The sequence below is a fragment of the Oryctolagus cuniculus genome, chromosome 18 (assembly GCF_964237555.1).
Source record: "Oryctolagus cuniculus chromosome 18, mOryCun1.1, whole genome shotgun sequence".
Lineage (NCBI taxonomy): Eukaryota > Metazoa > Chordata > Mammalia > Lagomorpha > Leporidae > Oryctolagus > Oryctolagus cuniculus.
Window position 1 is genome coordinate 17,586,768 of NC_091449.1, and position 21,783 is coordinate 17,608,550.

The window sequence follows — 21,783 nt, forward strand, 5'->3', positions numbered from 1 at the left end:
GGTTCCTGATTCTAGCTTCCTGCTAATACACAGACCCTGGGAAGCACCAGATGATAGATAGCTCCAGTAATTAGGTCCCTGTTACCCACCTGAGAGACCTGGATTGAGTTCCTAGCTCATAGCCTTCACCCTCTCCCCCCCAGCTGTTGTGGGCCTTGGGGAGTGAATCATTGGGTGGGAGTGCTCTGTCTACCAGATAATTGTTAAAAATATTTCAGGAGCTTAGAATGATGAATGTGATTAGAGTATTTTAACGTTCATGGTTGTTGCCTTGTGTTAGGTTTTTGGGTTGCATGAGACTCAGGCTGATGGTGGCAGGGGGTGGTGCTTGTGTAGGTCCAAGTGGGGCCTTGGGATAGATGCCATCCAGATCCAGGTGTTAGGGCCGTCTTCCTGGCGGTGGGAGCCAGGGCAGGTATACGGACCTTGGCAAAGAGGACCTGGGGTTTTCGGTTCTGGGCCAGTGCCTCCCTCTTTGGTTGCTCATGGCTTTGACTGACTTGGGATTTGACTGACTTGGGATTGTTTCTGCTCTGTGCTCCACATCAGGGCTTCTTTGCTTTCGTGCAGCCTCAGCCACCATTGCTGTGGTCTGATTTTCTCTTGGGTCAGCCATGTTCCAAGTGTGAACTTCGGTAATAGCATGGAGGGGAAGGACATGAACACTCGTTAGGAGGGAGACAAGACCTCATCTGAATTCCTTCCCTCATGCCCACAAATGTCCTTAGTGACCAATTTGTTATTTTTCCATAGCAGTGACTTACTGGAGGGATGGAACGGGGTCAGTGGTCCTTTAAGTGCAGTCTTGTTTGGGAAAGCATGATGGCCTCCTCACAGTGAGCATTTACCCAGGAGGTGAGCGCTTTCTCCCTGTCCTTTTGTGGAGAGGTGGTTAAACAGGACACTGTGAATAGATTCGGGGTCACTTGTTTTGAAGAACAGGTGTGCTGTTACCTTCACGTGGGTTTAACATGGGAGAGAGCGCCACTTGCAAGCCATGCTAGGATGACCCCTCCTTCGTGGCACTGCTGTGAGTGTTTCACTTCATGCTCTCTCCATTCAGTGGCTGTCACTGCCCGAATCCACTTTCATTTGTTTTCTTTTTTTTAAAGAGTGATTTATTTATTTGAAAGTCAGAGTTACGCAGAGAGGAGAGGCAGAGAGAGAGAGAGGAGGTCTTCTACTCCCTGGTACACTGCCCAGTTGGCCGCGACAACCAGAGCTGTGCCGATCCGAAGCCAGGAACCAGGAGCTTCCTCCTGGTCTCCCACGCCAGGTGCAGGGGTCCAGGGACTTGGCCGATCTTCTACGGTGTTCCCAGGCCATAGCAGAGAGCTGGATTGGAAGTGGAGCAGCCAGGGCTCGAACCGGCACCAATATAGGATGCCCGCACTGCAGGTAGTGGTTTTACTATGCCAAAGCATGGGCCCCTCATTTGTTTTCTTTTCTTTTTCTTTTTTTTTTTTTTATTTTTTGACAGGCAGAGTGGATAGTGTGAGAGAGAGAGACAGAGAGAAAGGTCTTCCTTGCCGTTGGTTCACCCTCCAGTGGCCGCTGCTCCCACTGCGCTGTGGCTGGCGCATCGCACTGATCCGAAGCCAGGAGCCAGGTGCTTCTCCTGGTCTCCCATGGGGTGCAGGGCCCAAGCACTTGGGCCATCCTCCACTGCCTTCCCGGGCCATAGCAGAGAGCTGGCCTGGAAGAGGGGCAATCGGGACAGACTCCGGCGCCCTGACCGGGACTAGAACCCGGTGTGCTGGTGCTGCAAGGCGGAGGATTAGCCTAGTGAGCCGCGGCGCCAGCCCATTAGTTGTCAATATGGTGATTTCTCCCACTCCTTCTGTATTGGTGAGCTGGAATTCTTCCCGTTTAGCACTTTCCTTTCAGCTGATCCCTGTTTCCTGGGGGGCCTTTTCCTGGGAGACAGTGCTCAGTTTGGGCAGCCTCCTACACCTGTGTCATCTCCTGTAAGTTGGGTACAGGCTGAGACGATGTTGAGAGGAGCCTTTAGGGCTGTCATCACGTGACTAGAGGTTTTACTGCTGAACGTAATAAAGCCTGCCTTCTGTTTTGCAGGTCTGTGTGGTGTATTGTCCGGAGCTCCGGTGCTGGTGCAGGGCCGTCATTAAGTCAGTCATGTCTTCAGCAGACCATTACCTGGCAGAGTGTTTCCTTGTAGACTTCGCCAGGTACATTCCAGTAAAATCTAAAAAGTACGTATGTGTGGTTTTATGTCTGTTTGCCTTACTCTCTTTAAGGAGATAATGATGAATTTTAAAGGAGAATGTCAGTTTTTAAAGTAAGGGGATTACCTTTTGCAAAAAGAAGACATTGAGCATTTTTGTGCCTTAAGAAATGAAAACTTGGGACAGGCATTTGACGCGGTGATGAAGTCACGACTTGGATGCCTGTGCATCACATCAGAGTGCCTGCACTTAAATCTCAGCTCCACTCTCCACTCTGGTTTTCTGCCAGTGCACCCCCGGGAGGCAGCACATGAGGGCTCAAGTTGACCCCTGCCACCCACACGGGAGACTGAGTTCTGGACTTCTGGTGTCAGCCTGGCTGTTGCCGCATTTGAGAAATGAATCAACCAGTGGACAGGCATCTTTGTTTGTCTCTCTGTCTCTGACTTTCAGATAAATGATGAAGGAAGACTGCAGGTTTCCATTCTGCATCCATGACTAGAGGAGCAAATGGTCCTAATGAGGACAGAGAGAGTGACTGTGGCCTTTCTCCACTTGCCTGCCTAGGGTGGGGCAGGGCAGGTTCAGGCTGTTCCCTTCTCGTCTCCTGGGTGCCCTGTGCCAGCTGCTCTCTGGCCTGTCCTCTTAGTTTGCACGTGAGATGGGGTGGGTCCTTCAGTGCGGTTTGCCTCACCACCATGAGGTAGAGAGAAACTCTCCGTGTCTCCATGGAGGAGGAAATTGATGGCCACCCTCAGGTTGCAGAGAGCAGATTATATACTCAAGTGCGTATTCCTGGTTGTTCTGCGTCACAGAGTAAAGGTGTGGCTATCACGTAGGGTGCGGAGACAGTTCAGGCTCGTCCTGACAGTAACCTTCATTGACTGTGGGACTGCATGTCACAGCTCACTAGAAAACATTAGCACATCACTGTGTTCCTAAAGTTGTATTGGTAAAATGCATGAAGTTTTAATAAATGGTTTCTGGGTGGGGAGGGGGGAGGGAACATGCCAGCACACGAGGCTGGTGCTGTGGTATAGTAGGTTAAGTCTCTGCCTGCCGTGCCAGCATCCTATATGGGCACCCGTTCAGATCCCAGCTGCTCCACTTTGAATCCAGCTCCCTACTCATGGCCTTGGAGAACAGCAGAAGATGACCCAAGTGCTTGGGCCCTTGCACCCACGTGGGAGACCCAAAGAAGCCCCTGGCTTCGGATTGGCCCAGCTCTGGCCATTGTAGCTATTTGGGGAGTGAGCCAGAGAATGGAAGACCAACCTCTCTGTCTTTCCCTCTCTCTGTCTATAACTTTACCTCTCAAATAAATAAATGTTAAGAAAAAGCCAGCACAAGTCACTGTTGGTGTTTAGTGATAATTGTCCCATGGTTTGTCCCAGAGTAAAAGGATGTCCATTTAATAGGCAAACACAAGGACTCTTATTCCAGTGCAAAAAGAGCAGAGCCAGCTAGCCTTCGGTGCAGTAAGAGGTGTCTCTCACGTAGAGGAGTTTCGTGGCAGAAGGGCTCATCAGACATGGAGGATTTGCAGATACTCAAGGGAAAAGTAGGTGCCTCCCCAGCTTGAGATTCTGCACCTCTGTGACCATAATTGTTATAAAAGTACTTGGGGTCAGCGCTGTGGCATAGCAGTACAGTCACCAACTGCAGTGCCGGCATCCCATATAGGTGCCGGTTAAAAAGCCCAGGCTGCTTCACTTCTGACCCAGCTCTCTGCTATGGCCTGGGAAAGCCGAGTCCTTGGGCCCCTGCACCCGTGTGCAGGAGGACCTGGAAGAAGTTCCTGGCTCCTGGCTGCAGATCCGCACAGCTCCAGCCAGTGTGACCAATTGGAGAGTGAACCTGTGGATGGAAGACCTCTCCCTCCCTCCCTCCCTTCCTCCCTCCTTCTCTCTCTCTCTCTCTCTCTCTCTCCCCCTCTCCCCCTCCCTCTCCCCCTCCCCCTCCCCCTCCCCCTCTCCCTCCCCCTCTCCCTCTGTGCAACTCTTTCAAATAAATAAATCTTTTTTTTTTAAAGTACTTACTGTGTTTAGCCATCTGGGGAGCTTTTCCTTTTGTATTTGGTGTTTTGAGTTTATTTTTGGCAAGAAAATCAAACGATTAAGTAGAGCTCTAACCTGTCTAAGACAAAGGGTAGGGCTTCAGGGAAGAGAGCTGCTTGATGGTGAGGAAATATGTTGACATGTCTGTTGCTTGCCTTACTTGTCACCTCGCCGTCCATCAGCTGTTTTGTGCAAAGTTGGCAAATACTAATTATTAAAACATCTGTTCATAGACAGCACTGTTGGAGTAATTCTGGTCACGTAGTAAGTGGAATTTATTTCACAGGCTTATTCATTGTTATTCAGTGTTTCCTTTTATTTTTCACTTTTTATGTATTTGAAAGGCAGAGAGATGAGAGAGAGAGACAGAGACAGAGAGACGAGAGAGCGTGCGCGCACGAGAACGTGCGTGCCTTCTTGTTTCACTTCTAAAATACCTACAACAGCCCTGGGTAGGCCATGCTGGAGCCAGGAACTGGAAACTCAATGTGGTCTCTCCTGTGGGTGGCAGAGACCCAGCCACCTGCTGCCTCCCAGGGCCTGCACCAGCAGGAGGCTGATTGGGTGTGGAACAAGAACTGGAGCCCAGGTGTTCTGACACGAGATCAGGGCATCCCAAGCAGCATCCCAGCAGGTAGGCCACATGCCTGCCCCTGTGCAGTATTTCTGTTCCTTCTTTCCCTCCTTCCCTCCCTTCCTCCCTCCTTCCCTCCCTTCCTTCTGATTTGTGGTATGAAAGGCAGAGTGACAGAAAAGGAGAGAAAGAAAGAGAAGTGTATCTTTCATCCTTTGGTTTACTCCTGCAAATACCCACCACAGCCAAGCCGAAACCAGGAACCCAGAACTCTATCTGAGTTTCCCATGTGGGCACAGGGACCCAAGTACTTGAATTGTCTTCACTGATGTCCCAGGCGCATTAGCAAGGAGCTGGATCGGCAGTGGATCTGGGCCCAAGCTGGCACTCGCATGGACACTGGCGCCGTGGGTGGCGCCTTCACCTGCGCCACAGTGCCAGCTGCACAGTGTGTCTTAACCTGAGGAGCCTCACCAGATACACTCTCCCTGAATTCCTGCCCCTGTGCCATGAAATTTTGATGCCACAGATACACTGAATCACTATGTAGGATCTCTCTGCTTTTACAGAAAGATTTTTTCCACCCTCCAAGAAGCAGTTTTGTCCCCTTGGCCAGATGTCTCCAAGCATCTGTTGGAGGCTGTGTTAGAATCAGAAAGGGATGTCCTTTACTTTGTTTTACGGCAAGCATGTTACTGACCTAGGTGAGCTATAAAGGAGTCTGTTCTGTGTTGTGTGTTTTATAATGGAACTCTCTCTGCTTCATTTGTCAGCATCCGAGTTGCAGTGGAATCATTTATGCAGCTTCCCTACAGAGCAAAAAGTTCCGGTTGTACTGCATGAAGCCTGTTACATTGCACATTGACTTCTGTGAAGACAGCGCCGAGATTGTGTAAGTACAGGTTCTGAAGTCACAGGAATCATGAGTAAACGCCTTCAGTTCGTGTCTGCATTTATGTGCCATCAGTTACCCGCGAGCAGGTTTTGAAGGTCTGGGTTCTGCAGGAGGCAGCCTCTGAGTTGGTGCTGGTCAAACTGGCTGTGAGTAGAATTCTCAGGCACCCCCTCCCGGGCCTGAGCTCTGTGCCTTTTGACTTAAAAAAACAACTTATAAAAAGTAGTAGAGTAATTCTAAAGAAAAGCTTTCTTGAAATAAAACTGCTGGAGCATTAAAAAAAAGTTGACCACATGCCTGCCTCTGTCCCACGTCTTTCCTCCTGGAGGCCTCTGTGGGCTGTGACCTTCCCACCCTCCATTGGTGCACTTACATACCCATGTGATCGTGGGTCCTGCCCTCTGTCAGTGCACTTACACACCCCTGTGCGCCTGGATCTCGCCCTCTGTCAGTGCACTTACACACCCCTGTGCGCCTGGATCCTGCCCTCTGTTAGTGCACTTACACCCCCTTGAGCCTGGATCCCGCCCTCTGTCGGTGCACTTACACACCCCTGTGAGCCTGGATCCGCCCTCTGTCTGCACTTACACCCCCTTGAGCCTGGATCCTACCCTCTGTCCATGAGGTTAGACACCTCTCTGGGCATGGACTTTCTTAGGAAGAGAACAGGCTGTCTTGTTTGCAGAATTAGCTTAGGAGTAGCTGTGGAGGTTCTTTGCCAATCCATATCCCTCTCCTAACCACTTTGAGTCTTTTTCATGGGTGACTATGACTGATGTGGTTATTGGATTTAACCAGTTTCTTCTTGACAGCCAGCTAGATTTTCAAGCCATTTTGTGCTGTGTGTTCCCATAAGAATGTGGGTACATCCACGTAACTTACATCCCTGTCACGGCTCCTTCTTCCTGGTGTGTGGTTACTGTGTGATGGTTCCCTAGAGTGGGCCCCTGCACCAGGCTGTATTCTGCACGGTGTGCCTGTGATCTCTGCTCTTTAAGGAGCACTACTGAGGGCTGGATTTCTGTTTCTGTAGTCTGTGGGGCAGCCACTCTCACCTGGAGCTCCTCTGTCTCTCACTTCCCAGACTGTGGTGTTAACAGAAGAAAGGCTGTATAGGGAGCAGCCCAGTCCTGTCTCTATTTGCATAAGCTGGTACTGGTGCACTGTGCGCCCTGAACTCGGAAGTTACCTCTGCTCTGTGGCCCCTTTGGAGACCTCGTGCTCCACGCCCCACCATGCCCATCACCACAGTTCCCTTGGGAGGTGAGTGCATCACTCTTGGGACCAGCCTCAGAGTAGTATGCTCCAGTAAGCCAGCTTGTCTCTGCTTGGGTCCGTGTGTCCTGCTCGGCTGCTCTCTGGCATCCTGCTCTGCAGCCCCTGTGCTGTTCCTCTCGCAGAGCAGCCAGCTGCAGGCCATCCAGGTGTGGTTTGGGCAGCAGCTTGTGCTACCCAGCTACCCCTGGGGCAACCCGTTTCCTGTCCTTCTCACCCCCTTCCTACTGACCCCCTTTCCAGGACTCTCGGGTCTTTTCCACCCTCAGGATACCCCTGGGGTAGGTGGAGGACTTAAGAGTAAGTTTTTTTTTTTTAATTTCCAAGGATTTTTCTTGAAGAGTTGAAAAGAAAGGGGGAGAGATCTTCCATTTGCTGGTTTCCTCCTTAGATGGCTGTGATGGTTGAGACTGAGCCAGGCTGAAGCCCGGAGCCTGGACCTCCATCTAGTTTCCCAAACGGGTGGCAGGGCCCAAGGATTTGGTCCATCTTCCACTGCTTTCCCAGGAGCATTAACTGGATTGGAAGTGGAGCAGCCAGGACTTAAACGGGCACCCATTTGGGATGCTGGCGTTGCAGGCAGCAGCTTAACCAGCCACGCCATGGTGCCGGCCCCAAGAGGAACTTTTCTTACTGGGTTTTCATTGTCATCTTTGGCAGGTGATGCCTTTGCACTCACATGTTATTAAGAATAGTTTTCTTAATGTGTATTACAGTTTTTGACAGATTTGTCAGATATCCTTCCAGAAAGATTATAGCAATTTATACTATCATTATTGGGGTTTCTTTTCCTATGCAACCTCATTAATAGTCTTTTTAAAAAAAAAAAAGATTTTATTTATCTACTTGAAGGAGTTACACAGAGGAGAGGCAGAGAGAAAGAGGTCTTCCACCCGCTGGTTCACTCCCCAGTTGGCTGCAATGGCCAGAGCTGTGCCGATCCGAAGCCAGGAGCCAGGAGCTTCCCCCAGGTCTTCCCACATGGGTGCAGGGGCCCAAGGACTTGGGCCATCTTCTACTGCTTTCCCAGACCATAGCAGAGAGCTGGATTGGAAGAGGAGCAGCCGGGACTTGAACTGACACACATATGTGATGCCAGCACTGCAGGCAGTGGCTTTACCTGCTGCACCACAGCACCGGCCCTGTTACTAGGCTTTTTAATTTCTGCTTGTTTGCCTGGTGAACATGATCTCTTGTTTTAACTTGCATTTTTTCACTTGCAAAGTTGGGTATCTTTAGTGTTTATTGTGTGTGTGTGCAGAGAGACTGATTTACCTGTTATTTTAGATTGATATTTCTCTTCAGTTATTTGACTTTATCTTATTAGAAATCTAATATTTGTTAAAAAAGAAAAGCTCATTAAGTATTTTTTATGTGAATAGTTTTAGAACTGCTATATTGTACTTTATCCTTGTAAGTTTTTTATTTGAAAGTCAGAGTTACAGAGAGAGAGAGAGAGAGAAATATCTTCTATCTACTGGCTTACCCCCAGATGGCCACAATGGCTGGTTCTGGGCCAGGTGGAATCTGGGAGCTCCATCTGGGTCTCCCATGTTGGTAGCAGTGGCCCAAGCACTTGGGCTACGTTCTGCTGCTTTTCCTAGGCCATCAACAGGGAGCTGGATTGGAAGTAGAGCAGCCTGGAAATGAACCGGTGCCCATAATGGGATGGTGGCTTCACAGATGGTGGCTCCACTTGGTACCCCGTAACACCTGCCCCCTGTAATTATCTAGATGTAGTGTAGATACTACCTTAGTAAAAATAAAAATAACTACTACTTTTGAACATTGATTATGTCCAGGCTGTGGGGTAAATGTTCTCTATATACTTCCTCATTTGATCTTTTTTTTTTTTTTTTTTTTGGTAAGAGTTAGAAGTAGAGTCAGCGAGAGAGCGAATCCATTCCTTCCATTGGTTCACTCACCAAAAATCCGCAGTGGCAGAGCTGAGCTGATCCAAAGCCAGGAGACAAGAGTTTCTTCCAGGTCTTCCACGTGGGTGCAGAGACCCAAGGACTTGGGCCATCCTCTACTGCTTTCCCAGGCCATAGCATAGAACTGGATCAGAAGAGGAGCAGCCAGGACACGAACCAGTGCCCATATGGGATGCCAGCACTGCAGGCTGGGGCTTTAACCCACTGCACAACAGCACGCCCCCCCCCATTTGATCTTTTACCAACTCTTGGAAGGAATGGATCTTGTGATACAGCCGATTAAGCCACTGCTTGGGGCACCTTTGGTTCCATACTGGAGTACCTGATGTAAGTCCTGGCTGCCCACTTCCAGGACAGCTTCCTGCTAATGCCCTAGGAGACAGCAAATGGTGGATGGAATCCTGAATACCTGCCACCTGTGAGGGAGACCTGAGTGGAGTTTCTGGCTCCTGGTTTCGGCATGGTCCAGGCCCAGTTGTTGGAGACATTTGGAGAGTGAACCAGTAGATAGAAGATTTCTCTCTCTCTCTTGCCCTCTCTGATGCTCTGCCTTTCAAATAAATAAAAATGAATAAACATTTAAAAAACTAAAATAACTCTTGAAGTATGGTGGTAGCATATGTGATAGATCCAAACAAGAGAAATGTAAAATATTTTATTCTGATCTTGACTTTTTATTTTATTTTTATTCCTTCTAAATACTGGTTTCTCCTGATTTTCTACTGCCTATACCTTGTCCTATGATTTTCTTTCCAAAGCATAGGCGAGATGTAGAAAGGTTAAGTTGATAGAGATCAAATGGGAGGTGGCGAATGGGTGCTCTAGTGGGCAGAGTGAGGACCATAGCAGCCGCTTCCCCACAGCTGCCCCTACACTGTTGGCTTAGCCGACATGTACTGATCCCTCTCTGTGCCAGCCTGTGGAGACGCAGAGATCTCAGAATCGCTGCCCCAGGGAGCTTGTGTTTTGATTTGTCACAGGTAACTGATGTTGCAGCAGACAGGTGAGCACAGGTCACCTCACTGGGGCCCTGGGATGTGAGTTTGTGTTGGTGCAAGCAGCAGTGTGGAGAGGGGTGTGTCACAGGAAGTAGCTGGGGTCTTTATCCCCACCCAGAGCAGGGCCAGAGCTATGCTCTGTTGTGTGCATCGTGTGCTTGATTGGTCATGCAGAAAGAGCCCTGTGTGTGGTTTACAAAGCAAGATAGTGTACTAACTAAAGTGTCCTTGGCCCTCACCGGAGTGTTGCAGTGTTCCCACTGGTTTCCTTTTTCTGGTCCAGGGTCTGAGCCAGGCCTCCAGCTTGCCTCCAGTGTCCTGTCTGGTTAGTCTCCCAGAGTCGGGGACAGTTCTTCAGTCTTCCTTCATGGCCTGGACGCTTCTGAAGAGTCCTGGTCAGTTATGCTGCAGAGGAACGTTCAGTTTGACTTGGCCTGATGTTCTCATGATCAGACTGAGGTTGTGCGTGCTGGCAGAGAGAGAGAGAGGTCTGCCATCCACTGGTTCACTCCCCAACTGGCTGCGACGGCTGGAGCTACGCCGATCCAAAGCCAGGAGCCAGGAGCTTCCTCTGGGTTTCACACACAGGTGCAGGAGCCCAGGGACTTGGGCCATTTTCTGCTTTCCCAGGCCATAGCAGAGAGCTGGATCGGAAGTGGGGCAGCTGGGACTAGAACTGGCACCCGTATGCCATGCCAGCACTGCAGGCAGCAGCTTTACCTGCAACACCACAGCGCCAGGCCCTATCAGGCATTCTGAATTTGCTACGGTGAGGTTCACTTTTTCCATCATTCCTTCTACAGTTTTAAAACTTTAATTATCTTTTTTAAAAAGATTTATTTATCTATTTGAAAGTCAGAGAGAGAAGGAGAGACAGAGAGAGGTCTTTCATCTACTGCTTCCCTGCCCAACCAGCTGCAATGGCCAGAGCTGAGTTGACCTGAAGCCAGGAGCCAGGAACCTTCCCTGGGCCTCCCACATGGGCACAGGGGCCCAAGGACCCAGGCCATCCTCCAGTGCCTTGCCAGGTCATAGCATGGGGCTGGATTGGAAGTGGAGCAGCCAAGATCCGAACTAGCACCCACATGGGATGCGGGATGCTGGCACCACAGGCCTAGGCCCTAACCCGTTGAACCACAGCACTAGTCCTTTATTTATCATTTTTGAAAAAGATTTTATTGGCCAGCCCCGTGGCTCACTAGGCTAATCCTCTGCCTGCAGTGGCGGCACCCCGGGTTCTAGTCCCAGTCAGGGCGCCGGATTCTGTCCCAGTTGCTCCTCTTCCAGACCAGCTCTCTGCTGTGGCCTGGGAGTACAGTGGAGGATGGCCTGAGTGCTTGGCCCCGCACCTGCATGGGAGACCAGGAGGAGGCACCTGGCTCCTGGCTTCGGATTGGAACAGTGCGCCGGCTTCAACGCGCCGCCCGTGGCAGCCCCTTGGGGGGTGAACCAATGGAAAAAGGAAGACCTTTCTCTCTCTCTCTCTCTCTCTCTCTCACACTCTCACTCTCTCACTCTCTCGCTCTCACTCTCACTCTCACTCTCACTCTCACTGTCCTACTCTGCTTGTCAAAAAAAAAATAAAATAAAAAGTATTTTATTTTTTTAACTTTTATTTAATGAATATAAATTTCCAAAGTACAGCTTATGGATTACAATGGCTTCCCCCCATAACGTCCCTCCCACCCAGAACCCTCCCCTTTCCCACTCCCTCTCCCCTTCCATTCACATCAAGATTCATTTTCGATCCTCTTTATGTACAGAAGATCAGTTTAGCATACATTAAGTAAAGATTTCAACAGTTTGCTCCCACACAGAAACATAAAGTGAAAAATAATAGATGATTTTTTAAATGATGATGAAATCAGATCAGACCTATTGTCATGTTTCATCCCAGTGAGAGTCAAGTTGGGAATTGATAATTTCTCTTTTTTTTTTACAGAAGATCAGTTTAGTATACATTAAGTAAAGATTTCAACAGTTTGCACCCCCATAGAAACACAAAGTGAAATATACTGTGTGAGTACTCGTTATAACATTAAATCTCACTGTACAGCACATTAAGGACAGAGATCCTACATGAGGAGTAAGTGCACAGTGACTCCTGTTGTTGACTTTACCAATTGACACTCCTGTTTATGGCATCAGTAATCTCCCTATGCTCCAGTCATGAGTTTCCAAGGCTATGGAAGCCTTTTGAGTTCTCCAACTCCTATCTTGTTTAGACAAGGTCATAGTCAAAGTGGAGGTTCTCTCCTCCCTTCAGAGAAAAGTACCTCCTTCTTTGAAGACCTGTTCTTTCCACTGGGATCTCACTCACAGAGATCTTTCATTTAGTTTTTTTTTTTTTTTTTTTTCTGCCAGAGTATCTTGGCTTTCCATGCCTGAAATACTCTCGTGGGCTTTTCAGCCAGATCCGAATGCCTTTAGGGCTGATTCTGAGGCCAGAGTGCTGTTTAGGACATCTGCCATTCTATGAGTCTGCTGTGTATCTCGCTTCCCATGTTGGATCACTCTCCCCTTTATTTATTCTATTGGTTAGTATTAGCAGGTACTAGACTTGTTTATGTGCTTCCTTTGACTCTTAGTCCTTTCATTATGATCAATTGTGAACTGAAATTGATCACTTGGACTGGTGAGATGGCATTGGTACATGCCACCTTGATGGGATTGAATTGGAGTCCCCTGGTATGTTTCTAACTCTACCATTTGGGGCAAGTCAGCTTGAGCATGTCCCAAATTGTACATCTCTTCCCTCTCTTATTCCCACTCTTATGTTTAACAGGGATCACATTTCAGTTAAATTTCAACACTTAAGAATAACTGTGTATTAATTACAGAATTAAACCAGTCATATTAAGTAGAACAGATTAAAAAAATACTAACGGGGATAATGTATTAAGTTGTTAACAGTCGGGGCTATGCTGATCAAGTCACCATTTCTCATAGTGTCCATTTCACTTCAACAGGTTTCCATTTTGGTGCTCAGTCAGTTGTCACTGATCAGGGAGAACATATGATATTTGTCCCTTTGGGACTGGCTTATTTCACTCAGCATGATGTGTTCCAGATTCCTCCATTTTGTTGCAAATGACTGGATTTCATTGTTTCTTACTGCGGTATAGTATTCTAAAGAGTACATATCCCATAATTTCTTTATCCAGTCTACCGTTGATGGGCATTTAGGTTGGTTCCAGGTCTTGGCTATTGTGAATTGTGCTGCAATAAACATTAGGGTGCAGACCGCTTTTGTGTTTGCCAATTTAAATTCCTTTGGGTAAATTCCAAGGAGTGGGATGGCTGGGTCGAACAGTAGGGTTATCTTCAGGTTTCTGAGGAATCTCCAGACTGACTTCCATAGTGGCTTGACCAGTTTGCATTCCCACCAACAGTGGGTTAGTGTCCCTTTTTCCCCACATCCTCGCCAGCATCTGTTGTTGGTAGATTTCTGTATGTGAGCCATTCTAACCGGGGTGAGGTGAAACCTCATTGTGGTTTTGATTTGCATTTCCCTGAGTCCTAATGATCTTGAACATTTTTTCATGTGCCTGTTGGCCATTTGGATTTCCTCTTTTGAAAAATGTCTATTGAGGTCCTTGGCCCATCTCTTAAGTGGGTTGTTGGTTTTGTTTTTGTGGAGTTTCTTGATCTCTTTGTAGATTCTGGTTATTAACCCTTTATCTGTTGCATAGTTTGCAAATATTTTTTCCCATTCTGTCGGTTGTCTCTTCACTCTCCTGACTGTTTCTTTTGCAGTACAGAAACTTCTCAATTTGATGCAATCCCAGTAGTTGATTTTGGCTTTGACTGCCTGTGCCTCCCGGGTCTTTCCCAGAAACTCTTTGCTTGTGCCAATATCTTGAAGGGTTTCTCCAATGTTCTCTAATAACTTGATGGTGTCAGGTCGTAGATTTCGGTCTTTAATCCATGTTGAGTGGATTTTTGTGTAAGGTGTAAGGTAGGGGTCTTGCTTCATGCTTCTGCACATGGAAATCCAGTTTTCCCAGCACCATTTAGTGAATAGACTGTCCTTGCTCCAGGAATTGGTTTTAGATCCTTGATCAAATATAAGTTGGCTGTAGATGTTTGGGTTGATTTCTGGTGTTTCAATTCTGTTCCATTGGTCTATCCATCTGTTTCTGTACCAGTACCATGCTGTTTTGATTACAACTGCCCTGTAGTGTGTCCTGAAATCTGGTGTTGTGATGCCTCCAGCTTTGTTTTTGTTGTACAAGATTGCTTTAGCTATTCGAGGTCTCTTTTGCCTCCATATGAATTTCAGCATCATTTTTTCTAGATCTGAGAAGAATGTCTTTGGTATCCTGATTGGAATTGCATTGAATCTATAAATTGCTTTTGGGAGAATGGACATTTTGATGATGTTGATTCTCGCAATCCATGAGCATGGAAGATTGTTCCATTTTTTGGTATCCTCTTCTATTTCTTTCTTTAAGACTTTGTAATTCTCATCGTAGAGATCTTTAACGTCCTTGGTTAAGTTTATTCCAAGGTATTTGATTGTTTTTGTAGCTATTGTGAATGGGATTGATCTTAGCAGTTCTTTCTCAGCCATGGCATTGCTTGTGTATACAAAGGCTGTTGATTTTTGTGCATTGATTTTATATCCTGCCACTTTGCCAAACTCCTCTATGAGTTCCAATAGTCTCTTAGTAGAGTTCTTTGGATCCCCTAAGTAAAGAATCATATTGTCTGCAAAGAGGGATAGTTTGACTTCTTCCTTCTCAATTTGTATTCCTTTAATTTCTTTTTCTTGTCTGATGGCTCTGGCTAAAACTCCCAGAACTATGTTAAATAGCAGTGGTGAGAGTGGTCATCCCTGCCTGGTGCCAGATCTCAGTGGAAATGCTTCCAACTTGTCCCCATTTAATAGGATGCTGGCCATGGGCTTTTCATGAATTGCTTTGATTATATTGAGGAATGTTCCTTCTATACCCAATTTGCTTAGAGTTTTCATCATGAAAGGGTGTTGAATTTTATCGAATGCTTTCTCTGCATCAATTGAGATAATCATATGGTTTTTCTTTTGCAGTCTGTTAATGTGGTGAATCACATTGGTTGATTTGCGAATGTTGAACCATCCCTGCATACCAGGGATAAATCCCACTTGGTCTGGGTGGATGATTTTTCTGATGTGTTGTTGTATTCTATTGGTGTGAAATTTATTGAGGATTTTTGCGTCTATGTTCATCAGGGATATTGGTCTATAATTTTCTTTTAGTGCTGCATCTTTCTCTGGCTTAGGGATTAAGGTGATGCTGGCTTCATAGAAAGAATTTGGGAGGATTCCCTCTTTTTCAATTGTTCTGAATAGTTTGAGAAGAAATGGGATTAGTTCTTCTTTAAATGTCTGGTAGAATTCAGCAGTGAATCCATCTGGTCCTGGGCTCTTCTTTGTTGGGAGGGCCTTTATTACTGTTTCGATTTCTGTTTCAGTTATGGGTCTATTTAGGTTTTCTGTGTCTTCATGGTTCAATTTTGGTAGATTGCATGTGTCCAGGAATCTATCCATTTATGATAGATTTTCCTGTTTGCTGGCATACAAGTCCTTGTAGTAATTTCTGATGATTCTTTTTATTTCTTTTTTATGGTGTCTGTTGTTATGTTTCCTTTTTCATCTCTGATTTTATTGATTTGGGTCTTTTCTTTTTTTTAGTTAGTTGGGCCAATGGGGTGTCCATTTTGTTTATTTTTTCAAAAACCCAGCTTCTCACTCGGCTGATTTTTTGTAATTTTTTTTTGGATTCAATCCTGTTAATTTCTTCTCTGCTTTTAATTATTTCTCTTCTACTAGATTTGGGTTTGGTTTGGCTGCAGTTTTTCTAGGTCCTTGAGACGTGCTGAAAGCTCATTTATTTGGTACCTTTCCAATTTCTTGATATAGGCACCTATTGCTATTAACTTGCCTCTCAATACTGCTTTTGCTGTATCCCATAAGTTTTGATATGTTGTGTTGTGAAAACTTCTAAATGTTCTTATCATAAATTTTTTGAAATCCATATCTTGCATTTCTTCTATCTCATCATCTTCATAATCTTGGCTTGGGGTGTTTTGTTTATTTGGAGGCATCATAGTGTCATCGTTGATCTTGTTCCCTCGATTTCTGTGTTTGTTGCTTGGCATAGTTAATTCTTCTTTCGTCACTGCGCTTTTTTTTTTTTTATACTATGTCTGTGTTAAGTGGACTGCCTGCTGTTGGAGGAGCCTTGGAGGCTTGAGATGGGTGTGGCCTGAGAGCTCTGCTTGGTTCTTCTGGGTTACGGGTGTGCAAAGGTGACACCCTCAGGTTATGCGTGGTAAATCTCTCCTTTTTATTTATTTATTTATTTAGGAGGTAAGTAATATCGCACCGCACTGCTGTGCAGAATTGATGGTATTTAGCTTCAGATCTCTGGCTTCTACCCAAAGAGTCTGTGCAGGCTCTGTTTCTCCTCTGGACTCCCACTGGGTTGCCTAGGCTACTGAATTGTAGTGACTCAGTTCCTTAGCTCTCCCTAGTTGTTATCTAAATCCAGAGTGAAGGCCTGCTCTTTGTCTCTTGCTTGCCTTTGCAAGGTTGGCAGAGAGAGAAACTCCTCTGTACCAGTACCCCCCCCACACACCTTTTTTCCTTCTCTCCCGTAGTCAGTCTGGTGAACTTTCCCGCTCCCCTCTAGATTCTGACCACCATTTCCCCGCCAATGTCTCAGGTTACTGAGCTCACCTCCCCTTCCAGCACCGATGTGTGGACTCAGAGCCCTGGGCGTCCCTGCTCTCCCTGCTGGTGTCTGTGTGACATCCACTCCCCTTCCTGCACCGGCACACAGACCATGCAGCTCCCGCAGCTCGGCTTCCGCGCGGTGGGTGACCTTGTTCTCCCAGTAGGTCCTCCGAGTCACAGCCACTAGATCCGGAAGAGTTTCCTCTGCAGTTTTTTCCTGATCCTTTTTCTGAGGCTACCATAACTCCACTTTTATTAAACTAAATTTTCCCGCACTATCGGTGTGCGCCCTCACTGTTCCGCCATCTTGGCTCCACCCCGTCCTTCAATAAAAATATTTTATTTATTTGAGAGGTAGAGTTATAGACAGAGAAAGACATAGAGAAAGGTCTTCCTCTGCTGGTTCACTCCCCAAATGGTTGCAGTGGCAGGAGCTGAGCTGATCAGAAGTCAGAAGCCAGGAGCTTCTTCCAGCTCTCTCACAGGGGTGCAGGGGCCCAAGCACCTGGGCTATCTCCTACTGCTTCCCAAGGCCATAAGCAGAGAGCTGGCTTGGAAGAGGAGCAGCTGGGACGCAAACTGGCCACATACAGGATGCCGGTGTGGCAGGTGGAGGCTTAGCCTACTGTACACAGCACAGGCCCCTATTGATCTTGCTATTTCTTTGAAAGGCAGAGAGACAGAGATCCTCAATATCCTGGGTCACTGCTCCTGCAGTCTCCCCCTGTCCCCTGTAGTGACACTGCACACCCACCCCTGTGGGCCCTGCTGAGGCCCTGACGGCGGGTCCTCCAATGCCTCTGTCCCCAGGTGCCGTTCCCCCTGGCTCTGAGGATGCGGGACATCTACATCCTGGAGGGCGAGCACATGCTCCCAGCCATGGCATACACGGCCGTCAAGATCCATCACAGTGAGTCCTCAGGGCCCACAGAGGCCCGGGTGCTGGGGACGGAGGAGCTGGGGGTCCCCCTGCCTGTCCCTCGTGAGTAGGGCTTGAGGGAGGGATGAGGGGGTTGGGGAGGCCTGGGTTCCCTTCAGGAGGGCACTGAGAATCCCCCTGTTGCATCCCCAATCCCAGGCCCCCACAGACCACAAGGAGAAGTGGCCAGGGTCATCCCACTGTCAATTGGCCCCTGAGCAGTCCCTCCAGTGCTTGGCTTGACACCCAAGACATACTGGCCCGATGACCACAACTGTCTGCACACAGGACCCTCCTAGGACAGGTGGGTGGGTTGCCACCTGCATGTGGGCAGGGCTAGAGGGAGGTGGGGCTGTGGGAGACCCTGTGCAGTGAGGGGGAAACAGGCCGGCAGAGAATCCCCTTCAGCCATCTGAGAACCCCTGGAAGGCCCAGGTAACCTGAGCCCAGTTGTGGGGGCCGAGTGCACTCCTGTGAGCAGGGCTGGGCACAGAGGCAGGCGCTGGGGGCCCCCGCGGCAGAACACAAGTGCAACTGAGTGTGGACTCTGCAGCCCTAGCCTCGGGCCAACAGAAGGCAGCGGGACCCGGAGCATCGCTGGCCTCTGGGCTGCGGTGGGGAGGGGTCCCCGTGCTCCTCCCCTGCTGCTGCTGCCATCAAGGACCTGAGCGCCTGGGTCCCCATGCAGAGCAGAGATGGGTTTGTCCCAGCTCTGAGGCTCTAAGTGGGGGCCCAGGTGCAGGCTGTCCAGGCACTGGGGAGGCCCCACTGTGCCTCCAGGTGCTGCCTCCCCTGGGTGCTCGTAGGACAGTAGCAGTGACAGCCCAGTCTCACCAGGAAAGAGACAGTGGCCCAGGGGCAGAGGACACAGGGCACCCCTGCCACCTCTTTAGAAACTGCATTCCCTGTTCCCAAGGGCCTAAACCAATCTCCATGTCTGCCCCACAGCCCCAGCTCTCACCCCCATCATCTTAGGCTCAGTTCCTTTCCAGCCATGTAGGAGGGACTCAGATGTGGGTAACTCAGCGAATGCACTGTTAGGGCGCAGGAGTTCAGGTGGGGTAGGTGACGGGGTCCTGAGTTGGTGCCTCAGTCCCCAGAGATGAGAGTGAGGTGGGGAGTTCAGGGCCATCCACCCTGTGGGGCTGTGCAGGAGGAGCCGGCGGTGTCCCAGGGCTCCCCTGGCCCGGGCTGCACACACCCTCCCGTCTGGGGCCAGCAGCCTGGAAGAGTCCTCAGCGTCACACGTGGTGATGGGGACCCCAGGGTTTTGTCGGGGCAAGCACCGAGCAGGCCAGACCGGGGCTGTGGTAAACAAACCGTGTCTCTTCTTGCAGCCAAGGCTATAAAACGGTGCAGCAGGCCCCTGGGGCAGGCACGCGTCTCCCAGATGCACGTTCCTGCCCCCACTGCTCCGAAGGCCAAAATCACCATTCAGGACACAGTGGCAGTGTGGGAGCAGACCAGGGGTCCCGCTACTCGTGCAGTGATGATCCGTCCTCCAGAAAGCTTTGGCCTCTGCATCGCCGAGAGGGAAGGCATGGAGGAGGAGGAGAGCTGGGAAGGCAGCCCAGAGCCCCTCGGCCTGGGCTCCCCTGTGGGGACCGCAGAGTCTCCAGCTGCGGCCAGCCCCACAGAGTCTCCAGAGTACTCGAGGAGGTGGGGAGGCCTGTGCCAGTGCGCCAGTCTCCCTAACCTGAGCGGGCCAGAGCACAGGGAGGACAACTCCTCCGACGCTGGCAGCCGGGAGGGCCTGTGGATGTGGGCTCCTCCACGGGCCTCGGAGCCCCCAGAACCAGGGCCCATGCAGGCTGTCCCCGCCTGGGGGCCACGGCTGAAGACTTCCCCCTACTGGCATGGCAGCCCCACGCACTCTGGGGACAGTCACGGGCTGGAGCCGGCCAGAGCCAGCCCTGGGCTGGGAGACCAGGCCCGCGTGCCCTCCCTGGCCAGAGGCCTCCTTACCTCCTATTCCACAGGGCACCTGGATGATGGGTGCCTCCTAGAAGAGAGGCCGAGTCCAGCATCTGTCCTGCCCAGGCTGGGCAGCAGCCTTCCGTGTGTCTTCACGGCATCCTATGCACTTGGTTGAGCCCCCACCGCCCAGGCTCTTCCTGGGGCCAGGACACCCTGACACTGGAAGACAACAGCCATGCCAGGAGCCACTGTACTCTCCTCCCCGCCCCCCTCCCCCACCGCCACCCTCAGGTGGTGCTGAGCCTGTATTAAATTGTCCCATGGAAAGGAGTTTGCTCCAGTTTGTGACCCCGGTGCCCAGCGGCAGCAAGCTTCCCCGTGTTCCTGGGGAGATGGGTGGTTCCACAGCCCCCATCCTCAGGCAGAGACCCGCTCAGGACCCTGCAGGCACAGAAGAAACTCCTGGCTCCTGGCTTTGGATCGGCACAGCTCTGGTGGTTGTGGCCATCTGGGGAGTGAACGAGCAGATGGAAGACCTCTCTCTCTGTCTTTGCCTCTCCTCTCTCTGTGTAACTCTGACTTTCAAATAAATAAATAAATATTTTAAAAATGTATTATGTAAAAAATGAATTATGTATTCAAAATGTAGAGTGGCAGTGAAAGAGAGACAAATCCTTCATCTACTGGTTGATTCCCCAGAAGTCCTTGAGGTCCAGTTCTATGCCAAGCGAAGGTCAGGAACCAGAATTCCAACTGTGACTCCCATGCGGGAGCAGCGGCCCACATATTGGGGCCGTCTTCCACTGCTTTCCCAGGCCTGTTGGCAGAGAGCTGGATCCGAAGCTGAGCAGCTGGGACTCGAACCAGCTCTCCACTATGGGATGCCATCATTGCAAGTTAGCACCACCCTGGCCCGTGCACTTTAAATGCTAATATCCATGAACTTACTGAAGTCCTCTCCTACCCATGTGAACGTGTCCTTGTTTAGAGACTTCGGAGAAGCAGGCCACGCCCTCAGCTCCTCTGACAGCCCTCATGTTCCTGGAGCTCCCGTCCCTCCACAAGGGAGGGAAACCATGGAGAACTGAAGACGGGAGGGCGAGCCCAAGCGCGCAGGGGCGAGTGTGCACTGGGGCTGAGCCTGGCTGTCACTCCTACTGGCCTCCCAGCTCCTGCTGGGCTGCACCCTGGGGAGCCCCAAGCACATCAGCGCTCCCCACCAGGCCCTCTTGCTGCTCCTGGCCACAGTGGACAGCAGAAGGCAAGCGTGTGCAGGTGGACGAGAGCAGAGCAAGCCAAGGAAGCGGAACTCGCCTTAGCACAAGCTTCCCTCTACCAGCCCAGTCCTGCCACAGCAAGAACTCACGTGCAGGGCAGGTGCTGGGGCACAGCGGGTTCCACTGCTGCTTAGGATGTGGGCATCACAGGTCAGAACGCCTAGAGTCCTGTCCCACTGCTGCTTCCTGGCCAGCTTCCGGCCAGCCCCAGCTGTGCTCCCCTGTGTGGGGGAGGTGAACTTGCAGCTGCAAGACTTCCCTCACCATATGGGTGGTGGTTCCAGTCCCAGGCATTCCTCTTCTGATCTAGCTCTCTGCTATGGTCTGGGAGAGCAGTAGAAGATGGCCCAGGTCCTTGGGCCCCTGCACCCACATGCGAGACCCTGAAGAAGCTCCTGGCTTCGGATCGACGCAGCTCCGGCTGTTGTGGCCATCTGGGGAGTGAACCAGCGGGCGGAAGACCTCTTGTTCTCTGACTCTGTCAATGCTTCTCTGCAACTGTGGCTTTCAAATAAATTAAAAAAAAAAAAAATGGAAGGAGGCCATGGAGGGAGGGAGACTGGGGCAGGAGGTGGCAGAGGCAGCAGGGTGGGAGAGGGTGTGTGCGGGGAAGCCAGGGACAGAAGGGAGCTGGGCTCCCCTGGGGCGTCTTTCGGGGAGCACAGGTGCGGGAAGAGATGGAGAAGTCGTGCACGACCCCTGCCTTTTGACAAGGCTGCACTTCTGTGTGTGTCCTGGTTCTGTTCTCCCCACGGGAAGACAAGGACCTGGGCGTCTCTCCCAGCCCAGTCAGGGTCCTTGACACCCAAAGAACAGAATGTGGTCAAATGCCAAGTAGGTGTTTAGAGACAACTGGTCTACCCCGTGTCCCCTAGCCTTCAGGGCCATGAGTGCAAGAGAGAAGCAGAGGAGCTGTACTCCGGCCTGCCCGCCACACTGGCACTGGGTCTCCTGCAGTTCCCATAGTCACAGCAGCCAGTCGTCAGGGTCCCAGCCAAGGTGCGAGAGGCTGAGCTGGCCCAGGGCTCCAGAG

The 21,783-nt window shown here is 50.0% G+C and overlaps 1 protein-coding gene across 1 annotated transcript in view; it reads left to right on the plus strand.

Moving 5' to 3' along the window:
- LOC138846457 (TBC1 domain family member 3D-like) overlaps positions 1-20,087 on the plus strand; it is a 46,808-nt gene extending 26,721 nt beyond the window's left edge. The window contains exon 6 of the mRNA XM_070062361.1: positions 18,894-20,087. Coding sequence (XP_069918462.1) covers positions 18,894-19,648 — 755 coding nt within the window. The 3' untranslated portion in view covers positions 19,649-20,087. The remainder of the gene's footprint in view (positions 1-18,893) is intronic.
- The last annotated feature ends 1,696 nt before the right edge of the window (positions 20,088-21,783 follow it).